General features: G+C 44.3%; 2 protein-coding genes across 3 annotated transcripts; one reads left to right on the forward strand and one right to left on the reverse strand.

Moving 5' to 3' along the window:
• Positions 1-788: 788 nt before the first annotated feature.
• Positions 789-23,697, forward strand: LOC6598299 (sn1-specific diacylglycerol lipase alpha). 2 transcript variants are annotated; one of them, XM_026990372.1, is made up of 15 exons: positions 789-1,376; positions 2,672-2,850; positions 13,598-13,692; positions 13,810-13,916; positions 13,995-14,099; positions 14,178-14,279; positions 14,491-14,668; positions 14,736-15,155; positions 15,658-16,182; positions 16,244-16,385; positions 16,451-16,555; positions 16,638-16,765; positions 17,947-17,970; positions 18,724-18,856; positions 21,526-23,697. In XM_026990372.1, the coding sequence occupies exons 3-15, from the start codon at positions 13,598-13,600 to the stop codon at positions 23,440-23,442; spliced, it is 3,981 nt and encodes a 1,326-aa protein (XP_026846173.1). In that variant the 5' UTR covers positions 789-1,376; positions 2,672-2,850; the 3' UTR covers positions 23,443-23,697. The 2 variants fall into 2 exon arrangements, with proteins under 2 accessions (XP_026846173.1, XP_026846174.1); XM_026990373.1 differs by having other exon boundaries at positions 2,677-2,850.
• Positions 8,350-9,675, reverse strand: LOC6598300 (aldose 1-epimerase). The gene has a single exon (XM_002023466.2). It carries the CDS (start codon positions 9,667-9,669, stop codon positions 8,497-8,499), a length of 1,173 nt encoding a protein of 390 aa, XP_002023502.1. The 5' UTR covers positions 9,670-9,675; the 3' UTR covers positions 8,350-8,496.
• Positions 23,698-25,367: the final 1,670 nt, after the last annotated feature.

Below are 25,367 nucleotides of genomic sequence, written 5' to 3' on the forward strand. Positions count from 1 at the left end.
CAGCAACATGGATGTAACCAATTTAGTTTTTACGTTGGCAACATTCAATTTGTATGGCCAGCAACATTCTGCATACCCTAGGGAAAAGAATATTATAGAACTGAGGAAATGTTTGTCATCTAGCTCCAATACATATATGCGGAAACTAGCCAGTCTCTGTTTTAAAGCTATCACAACCAAATTTTGCAGCTTATTTTCTTCTTACAGAGACCAAGAATATGTATTGAGATCGAGATATTTATACAGGACACTAATCAAATGCATGAATAGGTATAAAACATATCAATCTGGAAAAAACTCATTATTAAACACGCTTTAAAACAGCTTTGATATCTTCATATTAAATTAACGAAATAGGGTATACAAATGTCCATACTCAGTTGACAAGCAACGTCTTCAAATACTAGCAATATGTTAGAAGTGACCTTGCAACGGTTTTTCGTGAACCTTTTTTGTTGAAATCTTTTTAGACACAATACAATATATGGGAGTACTTCAAGAGCATATCTTGTGGGAAATTCATTCATCAATGGGATAAAACTATGTGGGAAGAGCTGAAGATTCTATCTAGCTAGTAATATTCGACCGAATATCAAAAACAACGAATAAGTATTATGGAATTTGAATTCGTCAGTATATTTACGGTATATTTTTCAAATGAAACGGTATATTTCTGAGGGTCGAACGGTATATTTTAACGATAAGTCCGCGGCCACACTGCAAGCCAGAGCGGGCTGCTGCGCCGCCCCCAGTGTCCCCCATCGACGCTGCGTGTGCGCGTCTTTTATAAAATACAAGATTTATACGCGGTGCATAAATGAAAACCATATTGTAAATCGAAATTTGTATTGTATTAGGACTTTGGGGTAATAGTGATTAGGGAGTGTGTACAAATCGATTGTCAACCGAAAAAGGACCGTAAACAAACGTTTGTGTAAAACCATAAAGCAAAAAAATTACTCTCAAAGAAAAAGCAAAACAACAAGGTGTATCGGCAGCGCGCGGCATCTTGTCGACAGCGCTAAAGGCAGCGCTGCGTCAGCGAAAGCAATGGAATGGAAACGAAACCAAAGCCATCCACCGTCGTTTCTGTGACCAAGCCAACTGCGACGCCGGCGTCAACGGCGGATTTCTTCGGATGCTGATGGACTAACGATGTTTCGGCGGGGTTGGTGCGGTGATGGTGATGCTGCTGCTGGCGGTGGTATTGGTTTTGGTGCGATGGTGTTGCTTGCTTTCTGTGTAGACGCCCAAAATACCAACTAGTAGATTCGCAAGAGAAACTGTAAAATAACTGCACTCGAATGATGTTTCGAGGTCATCACCTGCTCCTACTCCTACAACTCGTTCTCCGTCCAAGAGCAAACAATTTAATGGTAATGAGCGTATATCCCCCTCTTCCAATGGCCTTGGTTGTCGATGCGTTTCTGTGTGATTCCAATTAGAATATTTGATTGGGAGAGTGTGATGCTAGATAGAGAGAGAGAGAGAACAAGAGCGTGGTGCGGTGAGGTGCTACTGCGGCTGTCATATCGATCCGTATCCGCACTAGAGCACACAGTCTTTGGAGGCAACATAATCCACCGGGGCGGGATTAGGGTTACTCGAACGTGCCGCATCCGACGCCCACGCGCAGCTTTAACTGCGACGCAGGCTCCTGCATTACCGGTCACCGGTAATTAGTCGACAAGGCCGGCAGAGCTGTCGCGTCTCGTTGTGACGGCAACGGCGCTGCCTTCTGATTTTGCCGCAGCTGCAGCGGCGTGAAAGTTCAGACTCATTAAATGCAGCTGCGCCACAGCAGAAGCCCCAGCGCCAATACGCAGTGAAACTTCCATCACAACGGTACATACTGGCAGCAGGCACCGCGGCGGCAGCAGTGCTGTCATGAAATTTCCATAAAAAAGCCAAAAACTAAAGACCAAAAATAAAACGATTATGTAAATCAGATTAAATCCACGATATAATTGACAAATATAACAAAATAATAATACATTTTTCCGTATTCTGCGCGGGAGGAAATTGGTGAAGAAGTCAAGTTATTCAGGAAAACCCTAAGAAGAGAGGAGAAAGTTATTGTGCGAAAAGTTATTTCCAAAGTGACCCCAAAGCAGAGCAGAAAAACAGAAGCTAGATTATAGAATGGACTATTAGTAACTAAGAATTTAACGATACCAAAAAACCATGACATTCTCTGGGACAAGTGAAAGATTTTGGCGTTTAACTTTCAATTTAACCTAAACCGAAACCACAACTGCTTAAAAGCTGCTTTGACAGATGTTTAGAAACTTTTTTCTTTTTTATTATTATTATAATTATTATTTACCATTTTAATAGCTTTTCGGGTCGTGCAAACGTCTTTAAGGGCAAAGCAAATAATTACTTATTTAAATGTATAGGAATATAAAACGGCCAAATTCTGGCGAAAACAAAAGGCTAAATTGGTTACACTGATACCGACAGCAGAGCAATCCATGGCCGCTCTCTCTCCCACTCTCTCGCTCCCCCACTCTCTCTCTCCGTCTTTTGTGCGAGAAAGTGTTTGTAAAATCCACAAAAGATTTAACCATAAACAACAATAATGCTAATGAAACCAAGCGTGAAGCTTTGTAAAGCTCTCTCAATAGTAGTGCGTTTTTGTTTTTACCGTTTCAACATTTATTTTTTAAAGTGCAGCAACAAAAAAAATCAAGCAAAAAAAGGAGCAGCAGCAGATTAAGTGAAAAGTTTTTACTAACAGCCAAACATAAAGTTTGCAACTCTGTCAACCGCAGCGCAACGGCAACGGTAAACTAAGCAGCGGCGTCAGCATCGACGTCTGCCAGCGGTCGCGCTGGCAACAAAATTGAGGTATGTGTCCCTTCCATTCTTATAAGAATCTCATATTCCATATACCCAGCATACATACATATTTACTGTGTGTTCTCTTTCACACACAGGCACACAAACACATGTGTATACTTGTACTGTTTAGTTTGTAATTTTGCCAAATTGTGGACACAGCACGGCCAAAATGTAATGAAAACAGCACAAAATGAAATTTAAAATGTAGTTCAAAGTTTGGACAGCGCGGTTACAGCCAGCCAGGCAGCAGAGTAATGGGCGAGATCAACCATAGAAAATTATTCACAGTGTCAGGGACCAACATAATGGAGAACTTACTCATAAATGGAAAAATATGTTATCTTTGGTGATGAATCTTTTGATACCCTTAAATATCGATTGTTCTTATAAATGTTTCAAATTTTTTTTTGCCTAGAAAAAGACAATATCTTTAAGTTTTCATGTCATCAAGTCATCTGAAATCTTTATATTTAATCAATCCTATTTTCTACTTTAAAAGATCAACCCCTAAATTTAATTCCATTATCCCCGAACTAAAATGCTGTTAAAGTCATCCCTAATATTAAATTTTAAACTCCCCGAAAAACGTGTGGCAACGTGTGAATGATTTTGCAAATTGAAATGAAAATTAACGTTTAGCGAAATGAGAAATGAGAAAAAAGCGAATGGAGACGAAGAAGCAAAGCAAATAACAAGAAGCGACAGCAACGGCAAGAACAGCCATGGCAGCAGGGGAGGGGTAAATTAAAAAAAAAAACACACAAAAAGTGATAAAAATAGACAAATTTCTGCTGATGCGCTCTGGTTGGCGGCGCCAGCGGCAGCGGCAGAGGCAATGGTTGAAAAGTAGGTAAGGTGGGTGGCAAATGGGGGATGGCTGACGCCTGCCTGATGGCTGGGATAGCTGGATAGCAAAACGAGGGTCGCTCCCAGCCATCGGTGGGCAGGGAACGAACGTCAGCACCACGGGAGAGGAAACTGTTGTATGAGCAGACAGTGGCAGTGTCCATGTCCAGGCATTCTTGCTTTCCTTTCAATGCCCATTTCCTATCATGGAGAAAACTTCCGTGGTCCCAAGCCCAGACTCAAGCACTTTCGAGGGTTAGTTATTTTTGGGGCAACACAGCCCCAGCCGTGAAGCGGGGTACCCAAGGGCATGTTGTGTATGCATCCAGAAGGAAGGAAGATTTTTCTTAGGAGTAATCAACCTTAGTGATAATTCAAAGCAAGTAAAGTGAAGTTAATCACAGTTTTTGGGCTGAGAAAAAACACGCTTAAAAGATGACACTCTCAAGGATAGCGTGTATACCCTATAAATTAGCTCCTGGGTGGACACGCTAAGATCTAATCGGAGACGACCCCCCCCCTCTTATATACATATGTCAGAGAGGCGTAAGAGAAAATGTCAAGGGACATCTGTCCAAAAAGGCAGAAACTTTGAAGGATTTTCCATTTGGCCAAAGAGGATGCTGATGTGCTGCCTGTGTGTATTGGCAGATTCCCTCGCACACACAGACACACAAAGTGTTACACGCATAATACACATGCAAATGTCAAAGTTGCCGCCAGGCGACGCGACATGGCTGTCGACGTCCAACCACCATCACCAATCTCACCTACACACAGCCTGCCCCGCCATTCCGCCACTCCGCCAACCTTCGCACCGCCTGTGGCGACGACCATCGGCGAGTTTTAGCGGATTTTGTTTGTGCAGGAATGAAAATCGTTGCTGCTGGCTGCGCTGCTTCTGTATTGGTTTGCTATTGTACCAGGGTATATTTAAGCAGAAGGTAAGGTGCACTGGGAGAGAGAGTGAAAGCCCAAATCTTTTACCATTACAGTCAAGAGAGATATCGACACTTCGAATATAAGTATTACCTCCCAGACTTGGGTTGCAATACAGGGGGCATTAACTGCTACCTTATTATATGTATATACCTTGATATTGTTTGCGTTTTTGTGTGTTGTGTCGTGTTGTCTCTTCTGCCATTACACGCGTGTTCTCTTCTAGTTGGTTGGGGAGGGCTAAGACTGTTGTGGGGTGGGTGGGTGTTGGGGATTGTGGAACTTTGAAAACTCACCACCATCCTTACCTAGCCCCCCCCCCCCCCCCCCCCTCGCTCTCTTCAGCTTTGCTCTCCCTCTGCCACCACTCTTTCACTCTTTCTGCCTCTCTCGCTACACGTGTTTGCGTGTATTTGTAGTCAGTTTTTTGTATTGCATATTTTTTGCAGGCACTTAAAATTTGGAGCATTCTTACTGCCTGCTGCGCGGTCTGTTGTTGGTTGATGAAGAAACTGCAGAGAAGGAAAATGAGACAAAAAATAAAAAGACAAAAATTGCTGCGCTACTTCACACGTCTGTCGCTCTAGCTCTCTGTCAGTGTTCAAACTCTCTTTGCCGTGTCTCTTCATCTCCCCCGTGGCTATAAGCGGCAGGAATTACAACAAGAAGCGAACAGCAGCCGCGATTACCGAAACTTTTGATACCCTCTGCTGATCTACAACTTTGTCTCTTACCTGCAAGTGCAAACTCTTGCTCAAAACCATCAGACTCTCGAAGACAGAGAAGTACCCTCTCGGAATAACAATGGGCCACAGAATAGCGGAACATGGCAAAGGCTTCGTCTCTTTCTCTCTCTTCTCTTTTCCGTGCAGCTTTAAGAAGCTTTGCACTTGTTCTCGGGCGTTTGTGTGTATGGGTGTTGCTGCTTATTTGTGTGTGTTGATTCCTTCTTTGTTTATGCCCAGACACATTCTCAATGCACACGCAACGCACCAACGCACGCACGTACGCACCCAGCACCCAGCTCCCTCCACACTCCACTCAGCCGCTATTCTCTTCTCTCCACGCTCCTTCTCGCTCTCTTTTGTTTTTGCCATTGTGTTTTCATTGCCTAATGCAGCCGGCAAACACTCTCTCGCGTGAGAGTGTGTTCACACTTGCACTTGTATATGTATGTATGTACGTATGATATTTACCGGAAGATATACTGAATGATTGGATTGACAAGGCATTTACATTCGTTCATTTAAATACGCGTAGAGTATACATAGCTCTACAGAATGTTTCACTGTATTCACTGCTTAGTCACTTGCACAAGCAGTAGCCAGTGGAAGCGGCTGTAAAACGCTCAAGAATTTGCTTTTGAAAGGAATTTTCATTAAATTTTTGCATAGAATACAGAAAAACTAATAAATTATAGGATACATTTGCAAAGGAAGGACAAGCAGCAATGAGCTTATAGGAATTTCGAAACCCTGTTACATTTCCTGCCCAGCAAAGCTTAATAAAATATACAGCTTTCGAATGCTTTCTGAACACGGAAGAAGTTTTCAGTTCGATCAATGAATGAATTGGAAGCTGTTGGAAAATCTGTAAACTTCTGGACAAAACTTTTTTTTCGTTTGCTTCTCTACCAGATAAAAGGAAATAAAATAAATATATACATATAACAGTTTCGGGCAGCAGCAGCATTCTTTGCATACATATTTCCTCCGGTTTTCGGGGACTTTTCTGTTGTTTTCTTCCTTTTGCCCAGCCGTTCTCCCCTCCGTTTTGGTGCGGCCAAGAGTTTTCATGCTTTTGCCACATTCCATTAGATGTAATAAATACCAAAATGCAACAAAAAGAAATTAAAAATGCAAAGGAAAATGAAAATGAAAAGTGAAAGAGAAAGGAATGGAATGGAATGGCAAAGAGAGAGTAGGAGCTCTCTCACTCTCAAAAAGACCACTCCGAAATTGGTTAAAAATATCAAATGAGCAAACATTCATCCTTTTGGCCTTTTCTCCCGTGCCGTCTCGTAACCTTCCATCAGAAGAGAAAGCAAACAAGAACAAAGCTTCTACCTCCTCCCTCCTCCAATTGGAATTTTCAGAGTAGCCTTGACATTATTTTATGCGCGAAAACAGGCGCTTGAAGTACAGTCGGTACAAGTGGAATCCCTACGAATCCGAGGAGCACTGCCGCATGATGCGCGAAATATCTTTGGCAAGATCCACAGAAGAAGCCACACGGAAGGTCTACCTAGGCGGAATCCTTGGACTTCAAAGAGGAAGAACCTGTCCATTGGTTCTCTGTGGAAGAAGGACCTCAGAACCTTTTATGAACTGAAACGGAGATCAACTTTGCGTCTAAAAAGCTTCTAAGCGAAATACTCATATTTGTCGGCACTTTTCGATAGATTTTCGAATGAATAAACTGAGAAAAAATCTCCTTAGATAAAAAAAACATTTAAAGTCTTTAAAGTCTATAATAAAATTCTGTAATTCGAATGTCTAGAGTATCTGTAAGTGACAGAAGCTGATCTGTTCCGCTTTTGAGGCTTCATCCGTAATGCTCCTGCTCGTGACGAGCATCATCGTTTTGTGGTATATCGTTCCATTAAAATGGTATGTCATCCGTTGCCATAAAACTTTCTTTTTGTTTTTCCTGCCGCAACTTTTGCCTTGCTTCTCTCCTTCCTTTCTGCTTGTCCTGTTGCCTGGTGGCATGGCATTGGCCTTTTAGTTAGCACGACGGCCGCTGTCTTTCCTCTGCTCTCCTGATGGCATTGTTTTTATGACGCGCAACCCCAACCCCATACAAAACGAAAAAGGACAAAAGGATATGTGCGTGTGTGTGTGGCACAACTTTGTTGGGGGCTTAGCTTTTTTGTTTGATTTGGATTCTGATTTTGATCCTATTCCATATCACATCCTCCATTAAGCACTCGAGAGAGAGAGAGAGAGAAAGAGAGGGAAGGCTTTTCTCCTCTCTCTTCTGTTTTTTGTCTGTCAATCTGCTGTCTGATAATGACAGGCTGTCTGTCGTATGCAGATAGATCTAGGCTGTGATTCATCCGAGGCGCGGGAAAGCAGCTTGAGGTGCGAGGAAATTGATGGGAATTTCCTGTTTGCGAAAAATGATGTCGGTTCTTCCTTTCAACGCGAATGTTTCCGATGTTTACGCTCGTACTACTCACTCTCTCTCTCACTCTCTCTCTCTGTTTTTGCGTGCCACTCGCTACGAATGTGGCCGTTCGTTTATGGTTCCTACGAACACTCTGAATGCACTCTGTTTTTCATAATTATACACAGCCTAAATAGCCCATGTGCCCCATTAGTAGGGGCAAGGGGATGATTACACATTAGCGGCTCGTTGGCCAAATCTTTGCCTACCCCGCCTACCACCGCCCACTCCGTCCACCGAGGGAGTGTGTGTTGTTTACCTTTCTCAAAGCGCAGGCTCCACATTTTTATCATGCCTCCACATGAGGCACATGACCCGCCCCTGTAATAAACCGCCAAAACGTCGTCATTTCTATTATATATATTTTTTTTCCTGCTTTGTGGTTAAAGCAAGTCACGCAAGAACCTAAAAACTACGGCGGGGAGCGAGGAGCGAGGAGCGAGGCGAAAGAACTACGAATGAGGGGCTGCAGACCGAAGGGGGGAGGGGTGGGGGGATGGCAAGTGCAATTAACCCCAAAGGTAAGTAGGAGGAAAAATGCAATTTTCTTGGTTCCTTTTGCTCTGCAGAAATTGAAGCATTTAATGGCTGTAAAACACCATTCCAGCACGTAATTTAAGAAAAGCTCTTGAAAATATCGTAATAATATGGTTCTTGGGGATTGCTCCTTCACCATCTCCTTGGATGTCCTTTATGCGTTTATGAATTCCTCACCAAATCCTTGTCAATGGCCTCGATCTCCTCCTTTGTGGCACAGCACTGCCATGGCTCCTTCACGCAAAAGTGGTAGATGGTCTCGTGGAAATAGTTCTCAGCCGGCATGACGATGATTGTGGGGAACATGGTCTGATTGCAGGCATCGGGAAAGCCCATCAGCTGCAGCACGTAGCCGCTGTGCTGCCAGTATCGTGTGCAGTTCTTGCCCATTATGGGATCCTCGCCATGCGACTCCTTGGGGAACTTGTTGGCCGTGGAGAAATGCAGAGCCGGCTGGTTGCTGTAGATGTCCATGAAGCGTCCGGACGGACAGTGCAGGAAGCGTCCCAGGTATCGTGTGTTCAGATTTGTGGGGCCCTTGGACAAGGCATACGTCACGTGGTAGCCGGGCACGGGCATGTCCTTGAACTGCCGCACACGATCCCCCATAAAGACGGGCAGACGTAGATCGTAGACGGAGTTATCCACGGACTTGTAGCCGCCCGTGGGCAGGAGATTATCGTCGGTGCTCGTTTCGATTATCTCGTTGCCTTCGATGAAGAACCGATGCTCGAAGAGGCCCTCAACGCCGGCCTTGTGACCCGCCAGATTGAAGTACGTGTGATTGCAAATGTCCACCGGAGTGGACTTGTCCGATGTGGCCTCGATCCGGATGAACAGACGACTCTCGTTGTCGATGGTAAAGTGAATCATGACGACCAGGCGGCCGGGAAAGCCCTCGTGTCCATCGTTCGAGACATGTCTCAGTGTGATCCCATCCGGACGCATCATATGCAGGTCCCAGATGACTTTATCGAAGCCAATAAACCCACCCTCGATGTTGTGCTTCTGGTCGAGATTTTTCGAAACGATCACACGGTGCTCCTCCAAGATGAACTCTCCGTTGCTGACCAGCCCGGCCACACGGCCCAGAGTGCAGCCAAACTTCAAGTCCTGGTGCTTCAGATACCCGGCGACATCATCGAAGCCCAGGACCACGTCCGCCATCTGGTGGTAGGCATCGGGCACTCGAAGACTCTGAATGGTGGCCCCCAACGTGATGATACGCACGGACATATGGTTCGTATTCGACATCGTATAGCGGCGTATCACTTGGGCCTTGTTCGTAAACGGATTTGTGGCAATGCCGAAAATGTCTTCAACAATTTTAACCATGATTTTATTGAGACGAGACTTTTTCCATTGAAACTTGTAATTTTTCAAATTCAAATTTAATTTTATTTGAGTAGAATTTTTGCATTTGAATTATAGATCCAAGGTCACACTTCGGTGTATAAAGTTCGCATAAGCGAATGGAAGCACGAACTATAGAACCACAAGAAGATATCGACATTCTCTTGAGGGAGATATGCTCTGGATTCCACTAGGACCATGGCTTTGTACACTTTGTCGAACTCAAACAAGAATCACAGAATAAATTTTCGAGGCATGAATGGACTCGCTTTATCGTTCTTTCCAATGCAAAGTTCGTGCCGTATCACCATTGCAATGAATAAACGAATGATTGATTAAATGAATGATTCATTGTAATTGAGTTATCGTCCAATCTACAGATGTTAATGGCACCCATCAGGGGTTATTTGTTTGCTCCACGGGTTCCCTCGTCGTGTTGTTGAGTGCATGCCACCTCTTTGTACGGCGTGGACTTGCAACGGAGTGGCGTCGAATGGCGTTATCTTATCGCCAGGCCCCACAGGCCGCAAGCCAAATAAGAAGCAAGGAATCTATGTTTGATTTACGCGTAAACGAGTGCCAAACAGAAACAGAAACAGAGAAAGTAATCAAAACAAACAACAAAAAAACTCTTTGGACTTTGGTAGATAATTATACGGGCAATAAGCGGGCCATGATTACATCATTTATAATGGCAATTATATCGTTTATTTATTATTGCTAGAATATTAGAATATTTTGTGGGAATATGAGGTCTGGCTTCTCATTAACCATCATCAGGGTTGTGAAACATCAAAGACCTCTTTCGGAGGTCATCGACAGCCTTTGAACACTTTGCAACACTATTCCTAACAACACTATTCCTAACAACACTATTCCTAACAACACTATTCCTAACAACACTATTCCTAACAACACTATTCCTAACAACACTATTCCTAACAACACTATTCCTAACAACACTATTCCTGCCTTAATCGGATAAATAACATCATTCGCGAATATTTATGGATTTGTAAATATTCCCTGAAGGAATTCCCTGAATACTCCCCAAAACGTTCATAAAGGTTCCACTAATTGTGCGTTCTATTGATCCGAAGCTTCATTCTTTGATGAATTACTGTGGAAGGTGCTTTTCTCATGGGGAATTCCTTTATCCCAGAGTTCATTTCCTTTAAATTCGATTTTAAAGAAGTCTTTGCCGCCTATCTCTGACCAGCGACCAGCAGCTGCATTGCGTTTGGACCTGCGTTTTGCCTGCCTCTGATGGCCGTCTAATGGTTCTCCCTTTTGAATAGAGAAAATTGTTCAGCCTCGCTCGCACCTGCCCCCCCTGATGGGGGCCATGTCATGGCTCATTGGCCACACGGCAAACGGAGTGCAAAATGAATGCAAAATCATGGCCAAAGCCCACCCTCCCGCCCCCATTTATTGTTCGTTGGGCCAAAGTTCATATCGAAGGCCAATGCCAATGGTTTTTATGGCCTTTGGAACTTTTAGTTGATTCACCTTTCATATTTCGCCTAGACATGCTTGGCTTTCGCAAAACCGTTTCCCTATCTGATAAGAAAAGTCAGTTCTAAAAGAAAATGTTTTATAGGCATTGCCTGTCACTTGAGGCAGAGTCGAGCGTTGGTTGAAATCATTTTTTACATTTTAGACGGAGGTTGATCTATGATTTTGTGGTGCCTTTCGTTTAGGGGAATGTATTTTAGTGGTACGCAAAAGAATACTCTAAATATTATCAGAAAAACGGTAGAAAATACCAGGAAATACTATAAAATACCAGAAATTTCAAAATAATCTAAAAAAATGCTTGCTAGAATTCCAAAATACTAAAAACTATACCAGAACATACCAAGAAATAATCCCCAATATCTTTTAAGTTGTGGCACGAATCTTCCCAGATACCAAATACCAGATCATGGAATGGAATTCTGTTGCATCATTCAAGAGTCCATGAAATGCCACGCATAAACATATGTACAACAGATTTTCAAGAGTCCGCTAAAAGGTTTAGCCATCGAAAGATTAAAGAGCTTTAATTTTTTTTTTTGTCTTGCACGAAAGTCATGTGCATATTGTACTATTTTTGGACTTATCGCTTAGTCGTATTACTTTACTTCACTAATAACACAGATTATACGAGTGTATATAGGGGGCTGAGAGAGAGAGCTTTTACCTCTGGATCTATATGTATTAACGGAAACATGTGCAAAATCGAATGCTCTTTTCTTTGCGTGTTTATATTGAGTGTCGTGTGATTCACCGGAAAATTAAACGCTTTCAGATGATTATCCGATGCCCGATGGTGGCCTCAATGGCATCATTAGCTACAGATACACACACACGTATGTACATATGTAAATTATTCTGCTTTATGTGGTGTTTCCCCCTCTCGGCTCTGGCTTTTCCCCTGTCGATTATGCTTTGCTTTGCATTCAATCGAATGGGGGACCTCAACCTCTGCCTTGTTTGCATATTTGTGCCTGGATTCCATGAGATTGAAGCACTGAAACATTCCTAGGGCTGCATTTGTGACTTTGATGAGGCTACACCTTGGAACACTCATAATTAAAAGCAGTAGCACTGATTTAATGCACAGCTCAGTCTGGTGTGGAGTCTTGTCGTATATTTGGAATCGATCTTCGTGTAGAGTGTTTTTATTGTATTAATCATTTACAATTTATAGTCACATCTTAGAGAGGCGGAAAAGGTATACACTCTAGCCCCCAAGAGCTGCTTCTGTTTGTCCATATATCTGTGACTAGTGGCTTAACTGTAAGTAGACTTTTCAGCAATAGGATAGTAGACCCAGGGCCGGATCCGCCCTTAACAGGGTCCTAGGCAACCATCTATTTGGAGCCCTTCTTTTTCTCACGCCCTGTCTTCTGATTCAAGGCAAAGTACGAGTACAACCAACATGTCTAGTCGCAGAAATATAGTTGGGCAGAACAATTTGTAATCATTAATCCGAAGAGCTATTCCTGGTTTTGGAAATACATCGGCTAATTGATCTCTCACTAGAATCTTAGACAAATGACTATAACTTTTCTGTACATCAGTTTATCTAGAGTTCACGTAGATTTGGGACTTGCTCCAATTCTCTAGAATGATTGGAAACTTCCACTTCGGGAGCATTTCCGTCCTCAGGTTATAATTCTTCCTCGATATCATCGAACATTAAACAAAATTCGAGTTTTTGCATTTCATTCGCCATACACGTCGCCTCATAGCGAGTGTATTTTGTGACTCGTCATCGGCAATGCTTTCTAGAGCCGCTAGTATGCGCGTTCGTCGCATTCGAAGCGTGTTTCCAGCGTGTTTTTGATAATCAAAGCAAAGTTTTCTCATTGTTAAACTTTGCAACATGTTCTCCAATCAAATTAGGGGAATGCGCGGAGCCGGGCTCAGAATTCTGGCTGATACTTTCCAGACATGTTCGATGCCTTGTCGTAGGATTGTCCTCTACAATTTTCGATACCCAAAACCACAGTCTTCAGTAATAAACTTTAAAGTTTGATTCGTGTGTATGTCCTTCCAATTGAAGAAAAGCAATAAATCTTTGAACATTGTCGCTGTTTACTGGGCCCCTTTGTCCCCTTAGCAACCCTATAACCGCCCCTACCTTTATCTTTAAACTATAGATTTATTGGTTTTAAAAATTGTTTAAGAGAGAAACGAAAAACCTTTTCCTTTCTTCCTGCCTTTAACGTTTTCCATGAATATCTCTCTTCGACAGATCTAGAGATCTATCTCTGTGTATTCCATTAGTCCTGCTGTGTCCTATATCTGGTGTTAGTTTTCTTTCAATTGATCTAACCATTTTCTTAAACTTAGATTTAATCTTGCAAACTCTTTGATCTTATATTTCATATCCCTTATTCTCTTTTTTTGATTGGATTTGCAGATGCCTGGACTTGTGGTCTTCAGACGTCGCTGGTCTGTCGGCTCCGATGATCTCGTGGTGCCTGGAGCATTTCTCTTGACGATACATTTTATATGGTACGCAGATCATCTCTTCACTTCTATATATTTATATATCACTTATATATCTCTCCATTTTTCTCTTTATATATATTTTTTTTCCGAATCCTCTCATTCTTCGTGTTAATGTGACAGTTTTGTGATTGTTAGCGTCTCGTTGGTTATATTTGATTATAATACACGAATTTTAAGCATAAAACTATTGTTCTATCATCTAATAGGCTACTTGCTAATACTATTTTGTAAGTATTACAAAAATCCCCCTTCACTAGACCCAAAACTGGCCCATTGACTCATTTGTCGACGTTTCTTTGTTGCAGTTTCAATATGCGTAGAAATAGGCATCTGTGTGATCTCGATGCGTGGCAGCATTCTGGATGCCGAGGCGCGTAATTCTATCAATATATGGATATATCTCAAGAGTTGTAAGTATTCAAGGAACACAAACCAAGACAAGAAACCTATGTATCATTTTTGTCTTCCTTCCGACTTCCCTTTTGTAGTGGTGATATTATTTGATATCGCCTGGCTGACGGTCGGCTCGGTTTGGTTGGGCCACTATTATGCCACATCGCCCATTGATGATCCCAAAAAGGTTTATGTCGGTGAGTGCCTGAGGGGTAATTTATTGACAAACAAAATCATTGAAATTAGTCTTGAAAAATGTTCTGGAAGATGAAGATGTATTTGAAATCAAAGCCAAAATGTTTGTACAATCGCAAGGATGGGAAATTTCAACAGCGAGTGAATATCACTCGTTGCTTTGCTAACGAATGTATCTGTTCATTTATGTACTTCTTGAATTTCCATCTGCAGCCATCATCATTTGCAATTGGGCCCTGGTCTTGATCACATTGATCACCATCTGGTGCACCTTTGATGCCGCCGGCCGTTCGTGGGTGAAGATGAAGAAGTACCAGCGTTCGATGCGCGAAACAGAGTCGCGCTTCAACTACAAGCGCAGCAATAGCATGAACCGCAACTGGCGACAGAGGTGAGTACATACCTTCCTTATGGAATCGAAGTCTCATTGAACACCTCTTGTATTCCATCATTGACAGAAAAGTGATGCGCGCCTATCAGGATAGCTGGGATCATCGCTGTCGTTTGCTCTTCTGCTGCATGGGCTCAACGGAGCGTAATCGCAACTCGTTCACGGATATTGCCCGCCTGTTGAGCGACTTTTTTCGGGAACTCGATGTGGTGCCCTCGGATGTGGTGGCCGGCCTGGTGCTGTTGCGAAAGTTCCAGCGTCTGGAGCGCGAGGCGATTGTGAGGCAGCGAAAGAACGGCACCTACGAGTTCCTAAGCGGTGTACCCATCACGGAGCGGACACAGTTCCTAGCACTCAACGATGCCAAAAACTATGACTTCTTTCAGACGGTCATCCACTATATGTACTTTGCCCAGGGCGCCTACGGCTGGCCCATGTACGTGATCATCAATCGCACTAAAATGTGGCATCTATTGCCCGAACTGAAGTGAGTTGTATACTCTTTTGTGAAACACTAGGGGGCAGGCCGGCCTGATCTGCTAATTTCGGGAATGCGGTGGGGCCTCTCGGTCGGTAAAATGAGTTTAATGCCACTGGGATCCAAGCGGAATGTAGCACTAGGGCACTATACTATACCCTTATCTGGAAAGAGTGGCACGCGTCATGTGGCATTTCTCCTCGGTCGGTGGAATCTTTCGCGGAAATGTGGCTTACACAAGGGTTTCCAATGGAATAAAATATGACGAGAATACTCTTAAATGGAAGTACTTTATGGATATAAAATACTAAAAAGTATCCGAAAGACTGTCTCTGGGCGTATACTTCTGAAACATCAGAGAACTGTGGGCTGTGAGCCTCCCCGACTCGCCATTATAGGGGGCTTTTGTCCCGAAATGTCGAAAGTTTTATGTTCCAGGGTTTTCTTGTACATAGCCTTTCTTTTCGTCCTTTTCGATTACTCATTTCTCATCATTATTGTGTGTTTGCAGATGCTTTGGCTGCTGTTGTGGCAGTGGCGATGACACGGATGTCATTCAGGACAACTGCTGCCTGTGCAACTATGCCGCACTGAAGAAAACCCTCCAGCTGGGCGACATCGACATCGTATATGCCACCTATCATGTGGATGTGGGGGAGACGCCGTTCTTTGTGGCCATCGACTATACACAGCGGTCGATTGTGATCAGCATCAGGGGTACGCTGAGCATGAAGGATATACTCACCGATCTGAATGCCGAGGCTGAGGTGCTGCCGCTGCAGCCGCCGCGTGACGATTGGCTGGGGCACAAGGGCATGGTCCAGACGGCCATTTACATACGGAACAAACTGCTCGAGGAGAATCTCATTGAGCGGGCACTGCAGCGCAACACAGAGCGGCAGACGCACACGTTCGATCTGGTGTTGGTGGGGCACTCGCTGGGCGCTGGGACGGCTGCCATTCTGGCGATACTGCTCAAGCCAGAGCATCCGACGTTGCAGTGTTTTAGCTATTCACCGCCTGGGGGTTTGCTCAGGTGGGGACTAGAAATATCTTTTTCATTTGGCTGTGGCCTTAATTGTAATTGCATTTTTCAGTATGCCTGCCGTTGAGTACTCGAAATCGTTCATCACTTCGGTGGTGCTTGGGAAGGATGTGGTGCCGCGCATTGGCCTCAATCAAATGGAAGCCCTGCGTGCGGATCTCATCAATGCCATTCAGCGTAGTGTGGACCCCAAGGTAGGAGCAGTATTATCTCCCTCTTAACGTGATTTAAACCCCTGTTGTGCGCCGTTTTTTCGCAGTGGAAAACCATTTCCTGTTCGGTAATTTGCTGTGGCTGCGGACCAGAGCCCACGTCTGTGGTGAATATGTCCGGCCAGGACACGCACATCAATCAGTACCAGGAGGTAATCCATCCACCCATCGAATGCCCCCCTCCCCTCGCTCAAGAGAATCGAATAATCAATTTGGCGATCAATATTTTTGCAGGAGCGTGGAACGGCCCGTTCGACCAGCGCCCATCCGACGGACAGCTCAATAGCTTTAACACTCCATCAGCCCTTATATCCGCCCGGTCGCATCATACACATAGTGCGGCATCATCCCAAGCCCGATGAGTGAGTAGCTCCCGCTTTGTTGGCCCTGCAGCCTGTCCGTTGATAGCGGCCCTAAATTTAGATGCGGACGCGGACGCTGACGCATCTGTTTCCTTCTCCAACCCCCACTGAGCCCCACTCTGATCCCAGGCGGACTGAACCGAACCGAACCGATCCCCTTGTTATATTTTGATTTGCTTTCGTATCGTTGTTGTTTCATTTGATTTGAGATCCGCTTCTTGAAGGTCGCGACGAGCCCCATTTCGCTAATACGCTAATTGCTGTGTGATAATGGGCCGCGGAAACGGCATCGGCCTTATCACCGCAGTTCAATGCTGGAGAGATCATCGCTCAAGCTGCGATCTGAGTCACCTCTTCCCCATGACGTCAGCTCGCGGGTGTCTCGTAAAACATGTGAAACGAAAGTTTGCTTTGGAGCTTGATAGATAGACTTGTTTTATTTATTTATTAAAATTGCAAACCACGATAAATCCTAGCCAGAGCCACAAGTCGCTCAGGTTGGAAATAGATTGATAATCTTACGGAACAAATATTCGGCAGGCTTCTGGAACCATCCTCTGCACCCTCTGCGACCTATCCTATACGTGACTGTATGTTATAGCATCCCATTCAGTCGTAGATAGTGATATTTCCTAGTCTTGGAGCTGTGTAACTTTTACAATTCTCAGCGGTTGATGAGTATAAATGTCTCTCAGTATATGCTCCTGAGTCCCTTCATTCACTCGAATCAATTCGTGCTTCTTTGCTTTAATGTTGTGCCTACGAGTCTTACGTGGGCGCACACATTCCCTCAACCTCTACCGGCATGGCATTCTAGTTATAGAATGCTCCCAAAAGAGCGTGTAAGTTTGTAGTTTGAGGATCAAACCAGCGCATTTTGTGACCCCTAAGGCAACCCAGCCTCCAATTGAATGCCTATCCATGGCATGGCATCCATGGGCAAAGAGTACGACAGAAACCTGTTAAACGAACAATGGGCCCTGCCGCCCCAACAAAAGCTTCTCATTTGTCCCATTTTTTCTTGTTTTGTGCTCAGTTATTGCATATTTTGGCTGTTGAACTTTGTTTTGTTTCGTTTGTGCCCCACTCCTGTCCCAAAACTTCCAAACAAAAAATACAACAAAAGAAAAGGAAAAGAAAAAACTAGAAAATAATGTACGAAAAATACTCATATCTTTCAGGCAAAAATACGACAGTGGTTGGAGGTAGGCACACAATAACACTACACTACACACACACACACGCACACACGAAACATGCCACATGCCACATGCATCCACAAACTTCATAGATACAAAGTGCATCCTTTGCATCCTGTGCATCCTATGCATCCCTCCATGCAACCAACAGAATGAACAGAAACCGAAAGAGGAGCTTGAGCAGTGCACTACAGTAACTTGTCTCTCTTTCTCTCTCTTCCTCCTTATCTCTTTCTGTATATGTCTATGCCACTCTTGCTCGTGTTCGTTCTATTACACACACACACACACACACACACACGTACACACGTACACACGCACACCCACACATGTACCAACACATACATACAGTTTCTCTCTCTGTCTAGTATTTTCGTTGTTGAATTTAGTGGGAATCCCCCTCCCAACTTCAGAGATCTCCTAGTCATCTTCTGTTTTCCTTAGTGCATGAATGAAACAAAAAGTTAATCGATGCATGCATCATTCCTTACCCTTGCTCCTTATAAAGTGTCTCTATAAGTGTTTCTCTCTCTCTCCCAGCTTGGCTTAGCCTGGAAATACTTTTTCCTTATATATACCCCAATATACCAATACCCCATGTGCATGCCAAGAAACCCCAGCATCAAGTTCTAATTTAAACTCTATACTAGAAAAGTAGACTGAATTTAGCCATAGCCACATATTATCCAAATATACAATATATCCAGATACTATTTAACGAATGTGTTTTATTAATGATGTGCTTGAAATATTTTACAGAAATGTGCTAAAGAGTCGAGAGCCCGTATACCAGGCTATTTGGGCCGATTCCACGGATTTTGATGAGGTCCTCATATCACCGGTAATGCTGCAGGATCATATGCCTGACAAGGTTCTGGCTGCACTCAAGAAGGTAATTTCGGAGTTCGACGATGAGCGCACCTCCTCCGTGCACAGCTATTCAACAGCCAGTTGATCGGATGGATCAATGCCAATGCCCCCTCCCGAGGAATGAATTGAATAGACTTTTGATGATTACTACCAACCACCACCTTCCCGTCGTCGTGTTGTCCTATAGCGTATATAGCCTCTAAAATGTATAGTACATGAAGCACCGATCTAGTTAGTTAGCTCGACTGTTGTTGTATTTTTTTTTTTTTGCCTTAGTCTTGTGGTAAGGTCGAAAAGCGTTCGCTGCCCATTACCGAACACCCAAGAAAAACCTCAAGAAACCACTTGAAAAACAAGCCAAACGAACACTTCGGCCCACATATATCATGACAAACTCACAAACATATCTATTTAATGCCTATCTATATGTACAATATGTTCAATTATTTTATAATGCTGTCTAGTCGTAAGGCCGCTTATCGCTTATAATTTGTATGAATTTTGTTCGGCACTTGATTTTGTTTGTATTAATTTATTGATTTTTGCTTGTCGATAGTTAAGAACTTATTCTTTGTTGTTCCTTTTGATACTACAAGTATGTATATATGTATGTCCAAGAAATAGAAGAGGAGGAGCCAGATTACTTAGCCAAAACTAAACAAAGCACTTGAACCCCTGTCCAATCTATTGTATTTATCGATGGTTGAAAGGGCAGGCATTGCCAATGGAGTTAATCCTAAGTTATAGTACATAATAGTACATGAATATTCGTTTTTGTACAACTCAATTATCTCTTAAGTTTAAAAACCTGTAATTTGCATTTCTTTGCGTTTTTCTTTATCTCAGTCGATGTTGGTTTTTGTCTTTTTCTTTGTTTTTGGTATGACGAATATACACACATTTGTATGAAAAATATTTATTTTATTTGGGTATGGAGTGCACTCGCTACTCGCTGAAACTCAACGAATGAGTACCTGTTTTGAAGTTTTAGGAATTCGAAATTGTTTTTATTTTAAATTATTATTTGTATCTGCTGAAAGAACATGTGGATACGCAAGAGACGAGCACAATAAACAGTAATTTATGCTAGGAATAATTTTCTAATGTTTTTATTTGATTTCATTCTTTCGTATTTGATTTGGTAAGTTAATTGAGTTCTCAATCCTTCATTATGCTTTTACCACACTGAATACCACCAATTGAATCACCCAAAAATCACACACACAACAACCCACACATACCCACAGAAACATCTGCTGCATGGGAATGTTAGTAATTGTCGTAAAGCTTTTGAATGGCCAAAAAACAAAAGAAAAGTATACAAATATACTCATATATGCATCTCCGCTACGGTTGTCTTGGGAAGAGGTCTTAGCCATTAGATGATGTGTGCGCTAGCTAGTTGCTAGGTGAGAGAGTAGTGGATCCAGTCTGTAGGTATGCCCCGAATTCCCTGCCCCGCCATGGCCCCACCCCCCGCCCGCCCCTTAGCTGATCTGATCGGATCGGATCGGATCAGAGTATTTATTATATGTAGGTAAATCTACTTGTATCTGACGAACTGTTGCTGTATTCAACGATGAACTTAATTATGTTTGCTTTTTCGTTTGCTTTTTTTCGACATCGATGTGTCTGTGTGTGTGAAATTGAACCGATAAACGATAACCGATAACAAAATACCATTTGATTTTGTATGTGACCAAACCGAATCGATGATTGATGTGCACAGGTCGTGTCTTGTAGAGATCGTACCGTAAAGGCATGTACAACTCGTAAACGTAATGAAAACACGACAATAACTACAACTACAACTACAACAACAACAATTACAACAACAACTACGACAACACAAAATACAGATACCAGGTACAACCGCCCGTCATCTATGTACTTCTAAAATCTACTAAAAACAAAATTATCATTAAAAAGACAACAAACTTTTCCATTTTGCTCTCGTTAAAAGTAAACAAATCCAAACACAAATTCTTAATATATCCCGAATTACAAGTCTCTATCTCTCTCTCTCTCTCTCTCTATATATATATATATATATAGATGTATACTATATATGTTTCGCTCCCGCTCTCAACCTAACCTTCAAATAAGAAAAACCTATCCATTTTGTAAAACTCTCTAAACATAAATTGAACTCGATGTCTACTATGTACAAGAAAAAGCCAATCTCGATATTGTGTCCTGCACCGATAAGCTCCTAGCACTTCACCCCCCCTCCCCCCAAATTTACGATCCATTTAGCAACTGTACTCTAATCCCCGCCCCCCCCATAACCACCTATACACACCACTTCAGATTCTTACTTATTTTCAACCAACAATGCAAGGCTTGGCTGTCCTATCGAACATTTTGACGTAACTGTACTTACTCGCTATGCCACTGCATCTGCATCTGCACCAGTCTCTCGCTCGATCCAGCTACTACTACACTCTCATCTGTCCAACTGTACATACATATACACGCATCCCCTATCCACATCTACTCGTCTGTTTTCCGCATACATACATACATATATGTTTAACTACAAGCTGTATAAATCAGGATTGATAATCAATTTTTGTAAGAAAACAAACATAGGCTTAAGATTAACATTTACTTAATATCAGTACACTCACCTGGTATCTCTTGCTGCTCCTTTCCTCTCCCCCTCTCACACACACTCTCTTCTCTCGCTAGGTTGTAACAACGAGTGGGCCACGAAAACCATTACGCCAGACCTCGAATGCATTCTCCACCACATCCAATGAAGGCCAAGATACGGATCAGGAGCCGCCCAAGCTGAGTGGTCACGACAATGAGACCGAAGTGAAGCCGGATCAGGGCCAGACCATCTCGCACCAATCGCAGATGCAGACGCAGACGCAGACACTGCACTGCAAGCGTCCATCGCAAAGTTCCTACACGAACCTGAGCAACTGCCTTCTGCTGACGCCGACGGCTCAGCACAAGCTCTGCCTGGAGACGTCCTTTACCAATGGTTCAGCCAAGGAGCAGCTCCAGGCTCAGCAGCAGCGAATCATATCCGCTGTGGGTGGCGGCAGCAAGGCCTCCTCCATAGCGGGCAGCATCTTTGGACGCAGCCAGATGAGCAACAACACAACCACACCGTACGACATATCAAGCGCCCTGGATGACAGCATCACCACGGTGGCCATGCGCCAGAGTCCATCGCTGATGAGTGAGACGGCCACGGTGATTGTGAATGCGGAGAACGAGAGGGCAGTGCCACGGCTGAAAGCGGTGGCCTTCGACATGGCACTGACACCGCCGCCCTCGCTGCCCCTGCTTGGTCGCCAGCATTCGGAAAGGAAGCCTCGAACGCTGCCGTTGGCCCAGGTGCCAGCCCTGCGCAGGGCCTCGGATGCGGGCGTGGATCTGCTCCACGACGATTGGTATGGCCTGGCACCGTTGGCCAGTCCCGAGACCCTCTCGGAGATATCCAGCGTCTCGTCTCGCACCAGTGTGCCCATCAGCCTGGCCAACAGCATCGAGCGGTATCTTCAGCACATGGGTGTCAGCGCCGTCAGCGCTCCAAAGGTACCGCTCGAGGACATATTCGAGTCGCAGATGCACACCCCGAAGGTGATGCGCCGTGCGCCCAAATTCACCGAGAACCTGGCGGGCTGTGCCGAGGATACCCGCAATCTGGACCAGTACAAGCGTATGGGCCGCGTCTTTGTCACATTCCCACGCATCTTTCCCGACCAGCAGCCGCACAGCCTGGACTCCAGCGACGACAGCTTCGAGTCCGCCTCGGCCCACAGCCTGCAACGGCTACAGCTGCCTCCATCCGCGACTGTAAAGTGTGGGGCCAGCTCCAAGTCCGCCGATCAGCTGGACGGCGATCAGGAGTCGGCGCGACAGGCACCGGCAGCCAAGAAGCTCACATTCAGTGACAGCGACATCCTGGCCGAGGAGCACTGTCTGCGCCTGTGTCCGCACTGTCCCTGTGGCCGCGACGCGCAGCGCGGCTGCTGCACCAGATCCGATCACAGCCAGTGCTCCGAAGGAGGGACAAGCGGCACACTCGGACTGGGCTCCACGGACACGAGCTACTACAGCGCCAACTCTTCGCTGGAGCAGTTTGTTACGCCCGGCAGGCACCAGCAGCAGCAGTACCAGCACCAGCAACAACAGCTGAACGGCGTACTGCATCTGGATGAGATTCTCATGCGTCCCGGCGTGCTAGAGTCTCATTTTCCGGTCATCGGCGGCAGTGGTGGCTGCATAGAGACCCCGGCTATTGTGGCACCCGCCTCACCTTCGCCGCTTAGCAATGGCAAGCGGCCGGACGTGGTCGGCGGAAGAGTTCGCAAGCGTCTGTCCTCGGAGGAGTTTGTTTTCACGCGCAGCGAGGATTTACCCACTCTAGTACAAATCGGTGATAGGAGCAATCATAGCTCTCCATCGGGACGCAAACGCAAGGGCTGCGTGTATCCGGCCGGCACCAGCATACGGATCGATGCCCTTGGCGCGGCTGCGTCCTCATCCCCAACGTCCATTAGTAAATTTTCCCGCACTCGCGTGGCCATTGGAGCCGGAGCAGGTGGTGTGGCCAAGAAAGCTGCCACAAATAACGAAAGTAATGTTTAATAGTTGTAAGAATGCAGTACCTTATCCAGCCGATGCAGACAGATAACCGACAAACCAATCAATATTCCATTGCAATTGCTTTACGAACAACAAACCAATGCGATTAAACAAACAAACAAAAAACAACCTAACAATTTTTGCATACCAAATACCTAAGAAGTTTAGCGTTAACACTGGCGTTTAATAGTGAATAAATGCAATATACATATACATATATAAATATATTTTTTTGTGCAGCCAACTGGCTAAATTGAGAAAAACCCTAAGCGATGACAAATTTTAATAAAACGTTTTAAAAAAATTAAAAAACCCGAGTCAAATTGTTCTTAATGGGAATTAAGTCAGAACTAACGATATTTAGCGGCGTAAGAAATGAAGTTGGCTGCAAACACACCGACGTGAAGTTGGTCGCGACACGAGGCCACAGCCAAGGGCTACAACTTAACCTCTAATCTATTTATTTACAAATATTTGTATAGGGTCATTTCGATCGGCTCAGGGCTATATATTATAGGAATTTACTAAATTTTAGTGTTTTGCTGAATATCGACACAATCGCTCCTTCCAGTATTCGTCTCTGGTGGGCTTCACCTCCCTCGTCGTCTTCACGAATCCGTAGCCCTCTTCGCCATACCCTGAGACCCGCGATTCGCTCCGATTCTAGCGACAGGAGATTTACCCTGCTGGGATCGAATAGATGGGATCGGTGGGGCTCGCAGTGTCCGCGTCGTCTTCCTCACCCCTGATCACCTCTCTCGAAGGTCCCGGCTCTGGCGGTGACTCCAGTCTCTGCAGATAACAAATATTCTGTAGGTGACCCTGGACAGACTGAGAGCTATACCCCAGCCAAAGATTACTATCTTACAATAAGTAGAACCATATGAAACGTTGCGTTGACAAAAAAGATACAAGAAGGCGGGTAAAAATTTCTTTGAAGCAGCTGCAATCTCGTATCCTGTAACATAGTACGCCAGCAGGAACTGTGAAAAAGTTGATGAATCTGTGTATGGCCTTCCCTGCTTCAAGGGAACACGCAACGTTTTCATCTCCGTTGGCTTAAAGTTTTGTTTCCCGGAGGGTAGAAGGGGGAGTCCCAAGCTGAGTCGAGGACTCAAACCAGTTAAAGTTGAATATCCGAGCACTCGCGTATAATGTGTTGAATAAGTTGTCTCTCCGCCGTGCCGCACGTGGCGTATACTTCATATTTCCCTACTGAATCACAGTCGCTGTCTGACAGTGTCTATGCGGATGAATGTTGACCTTGCGTTGTCTGGCCCGCGAAGGTTGCTAGAGGTTTTTGGCTCTTGCAACGAAACGAAACAATTGAATTGTGAATGTTGCGGCTCATTTGAATGCAACTGCCAAATGCATTTGGATTCACCCATCTCTACCTCTCCTAACATGAGCAAAACCCCTCGTAGAAGCCCGCTTCTCAGGCATAGGGCATGGGACCTCCTGGAGCTGTCTCTGCAATCTGCACCTGCGGCTTATTCGATCTTCAGCAGGCATTGAATGCTATCTAAAAACCGTAGTTGACCATCTCATTGGGTGGTTCCATGGTGCATCCCTCCACTATAGATAGATCCAGGGGCCAGGGTACAAAATTCCACCATTAAAATTCCAGGGGCATTCCGATTCTCTCATGGGGATGGGGTTTGGTTATGCACTCCGTCATTTTTGGGCATTGATAAGGGATGTCTTTCCTTTCCGGAAGTTGTAAAAACAGAGAGAGAGCCTTGAATGTCACTTAAATATAGCCGTGAAAAATCAACAGTTTATAATGTAATCCATAAATCGTCACAAAAGGACCATATCCATAAGTGATGAAGAATTCTATATGCCAGAGATTCTTTGTTTTCGGGCATTTTTCAGCTTTTTGTGTGTGTGTTTTGTGTTATCATAATGCATATTCGGATGGAAGCCAA

Source organism: Drosophila persimilis, unplaced genomic scaffold, assembly GCF_003286085.1.
Source record: "Drosophila persimilis strain 14011-0111.01,24,50 unplaced genomic scaffold, DperRS2 tig00000579-arrow-pilon, whole genome shotgun sequence".
In the NCBI taxonomy this organism is placed as follows: Eukaryota; Metazoa; Arthropoda; class Insecta; order Diptera; family Drosophilidae; genus Drosophila; species Drosophila persimilis.

What these genes read in the sequence shown, in the direction of transcription:
- LOC6598300 (XM_002023466.2), bottom strand. Translation starts at nt 9,669, where the DNA reads ATGGTTAAAATTGTTGAAGACATTTTCGGCATTGCCACAAATCCGTTT.
- LOC6598299 (XM_026990372.1), top strand. Translation starts at nt 13,598, where the DNA reads ATGCCTGGACTTGTGGTCTTCAGACGTCGCTGGTCTGTCGGCTCCGAT. An exon ending in ATGGATATATCTCAAGAGTT is followed by an intron (nt 14,100 to 14,177) that starts GTAAGTATTCAA and finishes TCCCTTTTGTAG; the next exon opens with TGGTGATATTATTTGATATC. An exon ending in CATCATCCCAAGCCCGATGA is followed by an intron (nt 16,766 to 17,946) that starts GTGAGTAGCTCC and finishes CATATCTTTCAG; the next exon opens with GCAAAAATACGACAGTGGTT.